This window comes from Arachis ipaensis, chromosome B02, assembly GCF_000816755.2.
Source record: "Arachis ipaensis cultivar K30076 chromosome B02, Araip1.1, whole genome shotgun sequence".
Classification (NCBI taxonomy): Eukaryota; Viridiplantae; Streptophyta; class Magnoliopsida; order Fabales; family Fabaceae; genus Arachis; species Arachis ipaensis.
In genome coordinates, this window is record NC_029786.2 from 106,950,378 (window position 1) to 106,955,635 (window position 5,258).

Here is a 5,258-nt window from a genome sequence, read left to right on the forward strand (position 1 = left end):
TTGATTTAATAACTAACTTTTAATAATATACTTATAGAAGTTTTAAAGTTTTTATATTAAAATAAATTTCTTATATCTCTTAAAAAAATAATATTCAAAATAAATAAAATTAACAAAATAGAAAAAATCACAATATCTCTTATTTTAGCATTCACATAAAAATAATAATGATCTCCTAATCTCTTAATTCAAGTTTCATGTTGTTCACTTGGGTTGCGTTTGTTTTTGAGAATAGAACAGGACAAAACACTGAGAATAGAATAGGACAAGACACTGATGAACAGAGACACAAAATTTTGTGTTTTTGTATTCTGTTCGGTGATAAACTAGAATAAATTATGAAAATCTAATTTATTCTCATTTTTTTCATTCAAAAATTTTGAGATGAAAAATATAATAATAAAATATATAATTATAAAAAATTAACAAAAATAAATAAAAAATAAATTATGTCTCTTGTTAGTGTCTCTGAACACACTATTTATGTCTATATCTCCTCTACTAAACACAATTTTATGTCTCTGTGTAGTATCGTGTCTCTATAAACAAACGCAACCTTGTTTATCTGTACTTTCTCGTCAACAAAATACACCTATTCCTCTTTCCCAAGCATTCTCCCACTTGATATATAGTTGACTTGAAGCTGTTCATCATCATCTCCCTTATTTCTCACTAAAATTTCAATCAATAAATCAAACTTTTTAGACTCCTCTCTCTTGTCTCTTCACAGCATCTCATTAATTTAAGAATAAACTCTTTTTAGATCAAAATTAAACTCAAATTTACGGAATGGCGGATAACAACAAAGAAGAAGCTCAATTGACAACCGCCGCAAACCATCGCCGCCACGGGCACAACCGCACCACAAGATGCTGTTGGTGCTGCTTCAGCCTCATATGGTACCTCCTAATCACCATCATCATCCTCGTACTCCTCATAATCCTCGTACTCTACATCCTCCTCCAACCACGCTCCTTCACCTTCCACGTCACCCAAGCCAACCTCACCACATTCAACTACCTTAACAACACCACCATGTTACACTACAACCTCGTACTCAACTTCACCGTCCACAACCCCAACAACAAGCTTTCCATCTACTTCGACGACGCGTGTGGCCACGCGCTCTATCAAGAGACAGAGTTTGCCGCCGCCACGCCCTTGACGGCGCCATGGTTCTCTTACCTTCTTTACACAAAGGAAAGGGTTCCCATGAGCGTTGTCTTCTCCGGGAACAAGCTTGTGGCGCTTGATGTTGATGATTTTGAAGGGGACAATAAGAGGGGTATTTTTGGAATTGATGTGAAGATTTATTTTTTGATAAGGTTTAGAATTGGTGATTATATAGGTAATAATTTGATTAATAAATCTAGGGCTAAGTGTCGGATTAAGGTTCCTTTCAATTATAATAATAAGAATGGGAAAATGATGGTGTTTAAGCCTACAAAGTGTGAGGTTGATTTCTGAGAATTTTACATGATTCGTTTCTATTTCTTCTTTTCATGTTTAAGGTTGTAACTTTTATATGAACATTATCATTTTTTATTGGTTCATAATTTGCCTATAGTTTTCTTGTCGATATGGTACATTACTACATTACTATATTATGTTTTGATTATTGATTAAGTATTGTAGGTAAACTTCATTTTTGCCATGACTTGCTGAAAGGATGTATGAGTATATATTTTTACAAAAATATTAATGGTACACTAAAATCAATCATTAAAATTAATTATCAATATATTTGTGTATAAATATATATTTGGTTTAATTTATTTTCGATGTATATTTATATTTCAATATATATTTTATATTTGTGATTGAATTTAATGGCTAATTTTAGTATATACATAATATAATCGATATTTTCATATACTTCTTATTTATATTTTGCATGTTTTTTTTTTAAATAATAACATTGACTTGAGAAAAATGCGTAGAGAAAGCAATTTTGGGATCAAGATCCTCTAAACTAAAGAAGTTAATAAATTGGTAAAATAAAGAGTTAAATCACTCTTAAACTAAGATAGTGAGACATATTTCATAAAAATTACAAAATTAATGGTGATTAACTCTTTACTAAATTACATTATCATTTTTTTATTTTAGAAAAAAAAATTTTGGATTTGTATTTTAGAAGATTTAAATTTGCAATTTTGTAACTTTTTTTTTTCTAAGAATGACCCTTCAACTTAGCTTCGGGTTAAGTAGTTGGACTGTCAAGTTGAACCTCTCTATTGACCCATTATTGATTTTGAAAGAGTATAGCGGGTTATCCATTAACAGGTTCAATGGTCACTAAACTATAAATGGACCTGAATGTTAAATTTTCAGACGGCTCACTATACCGTTTCTTTTTAGATCCATAAAAAAAATTTGTAATTCTTTGTAATATCTAAATAGTGTTAATTTTTTTCCTTATAAATTTATTCCTAATAAAAAAATGTAATTTAAATAAGAAAAGTGTTAATACTAATTACTAAATGTATTAATGAACTCTTTTCTTTTAAAATCGAGTCAAACTTAACTACGAAAAATCCTGTCTAATATGGTGTAATTTGATCCTGGAATAGATGATTAAAAAATTCTTTGACGATGGTAAAAAAATAACATTAATATTTACGAAACAATAAAAAAATTAGCTCAAACTATCAGAAATTATTTTGTTTAGTATTAATTAATTACCACTAAAATAATTATGTAATTTTAATATTTATACTTAGTATTTATTAGTTTTCAATTGGTTTATAAACTCTTAAATGTCTTAATTTAGATTCTAAATTTTCACTCTATCATCAAAACTTATCTCTGATATATTTTTTAATAATAACGTATTAATATTATGCGAATAGTTAGTTTTAGATAATCCGACTACATATAATATAATATAATAATATGTCAAGAATAAATAATTATTTTTAACTACAAAAAATTGAGACATTGATATAACTAATTATGACTAATTTAGGTGTTAGTAATGCCAAACTCCTTCTTTCTTTTCGAAAACTCTCATTCTTATTTTTTTTTTTTTTACCAAATCAAACTCCTAAGTCCGAAATAATAATATCACAAAATATTATATGTCGATTTAAATGATAATATCACGAATAATTATCCGCATTCGATCCGAATTTTGCGAATATTATCCAATCCACAGAGTTATTGGATCGGATCCGCACTATGATAAGATCGAATTGCGGATTCGACAGTGATATTTGCGGATCCGATCACAAATCCGCATATCCGCACATCACATATAAATAACATAGTTTAAGAAAGTAAACCTTAATGTGATATAAATTTTAGTATATTATTTTATGAATTTTATGATATGTTGTTTTTAATTTTTTATATTATACTTTAACTTAGAATAATTAAATTTAAATCTTGTGTTATTATTTTGTTTTTGTTATTCAAGAGAATTATTATTGATAATATTTTAGGAGTAAATAAGTTTAAATAGATAAAAAATAAATTTTTTGGATATTTTTTTTTATAAAAATAGCCAAATAGAATCTTAAAATATTTTTTTTTTAAATTATGTGGATATACTCGATATCCGATCCGATCCAAAAAATTATGGATATTGTATCTGATCTAATTCGATGAATGCAATACGGATAGGATAAAATTTTAGGCTATATCTGATCCTATTCGATTCGTGTGCAGTCTTAAAAAACATTTGAAGTATATTATAGTTCCCAGTATTTCAATTAAAACAGCTAAAATCATGATATACTTGAAAAGTTGAAATGCTTGTATGATATAATTTATTTATGTGACTTTACTAACTTTTCCTTTGCCTTCCAAATCCAAACCCTCTAACCTTGGTAAAGATCGGTTTCAATTCAATAGATTTTCCTTATCAGTTAAAAAAAATGTAACGCGCTTTTCAGATTTCCACTCCCCACACGCTGCACGTTCTCACCCCTCTCTCTCTCCACACTTCCACTTTACTATTTATATTCATTCAATTTTTTTTTGAACCCTCGCTCACTCACTCACACACACTTTCTCATTTTTCACTTTACCAAATTTCAAAACGACTAGTCGTTTCGTTTCGTTTTCGTTTCACTTTTAGTTTCAACTTTCAACAATGTCGCAACTGAACGGCGCATATTACGGCCCTTCCATCCCTCCGCCGCAACCCAAACGTTACCATCGTGGCGATGGCGGCGGCAGCAACTGCTGCTGCTGCTGCGGAATCTTCCGCTGCTGCTGCGGCTGCATTTTCGACTGCATCTTCGGCCTCATCTGCAAGATCTTAACCACACTTCTCATCTTGCTCATCATCGTAGCCGTTCTTCTCTACTTCATCGTACGGCCAAATCTCGTCAAGTTCCACGTCAGCAACGCCGTCCTCACTCAGTTCAATTTCTCCTCCGACGCCGCCGCCACCAACAACAACACGCTCCACTATAACCTCATGCTAAACTTCACGATCCGAAACCCTAACAAGCGCGTGGGAATCTACTACGACTACATCGAGGCGCGTGGATTCTACCACGACGTCGGCTTCGGTAACGTCACTATGCAACCGTTTTTTCAGGGAACGAAGAACACGACGGTGGTTGCGACGACGCTCAAGGGTGAGAATGAGGTGGTTTTGGGATCGGATAAAGGATCCAAGGTGGAGGAAGAACGAGGATCTGGTGTTTATGGCATTGATTTGAAGGTGTTCATGAAAGTGAGGTTTAAGTTTTGGTTTATGAAAACTGGGAAGGTGAAACCCAAGGCTATTTGCGTGTTGAAGGTTCCGTTGATGACGAGATCGAAGAATGGAACTTTTACGGCGGAGCACGGCGGCGCGTTTCAAGATACCGCGTGTGACTGGGGTTACCGGTGGTTGTGGTTTCATCATTAGAGAATTATTTTAGACCCGACCCGAATAATTTTATTATTGTTATCACTTTNNNAATTTGAATATTTGATTGGAGAGTTATGCTAGAGTTAGAGGAACTTTTATTATTGATTTCACATATTTAGTATTATTTTCATTGTGTGTTACATGATCTGATTTCAATATTTCATGGCATATTATCTTGTCTTCTTGTTGATAAATAAGAATTGGAATATATACTATTTAGAAGTTTGATTAGAGGTACCGTAAGTAATTGGTCATATTCTTGTTGAATTTTTGTTTTATTTTTTTTTCATACTTTTTAGTTTTATTTCTTTTTTGTTTGACTTGCTTTTTTGGTGTCTCGGGTAAAGCCTGTAGTTTGGCAACTTTTTTTTTCTTTTATAGAAAATGTTTC

General features: G+C 31.5%; 2 protein-coding genes across 2 annotated transcripts; both read left to right on the forward strand.

Annotated features, from left to right (window-relative positions):
• Positions 587-1,566, forward strand: LOC107628598 (NDR1/HIN1-like protein 3). Its single transcript, XM_016331227.2, has one exon. It carries the CDS (start codon positions 790-792, stop codon positions 1,465-1,467), a length of 678 nt encoding a protein of 225 aa, XP_016186713.1. The 5' UTR covers positions 587-789; the 3' UTR covers positions 1,468-1,566.
• On the forward strand, positions 3,969-4,909 carry LOC107626350 (NDR1/HIN1-like protein 2). Its single transcript, XM_016329215.2, has one exon. It carries the CDS (start codon positions 4,097-4,099, stop codon positions 4,862-4,864), a length of 768 nt encoding a protein of 255 aa, XP_016184701.1. The 5' UTR covers positions 3,969-4,096; the 3' UTR covers positions 4,865-4,909.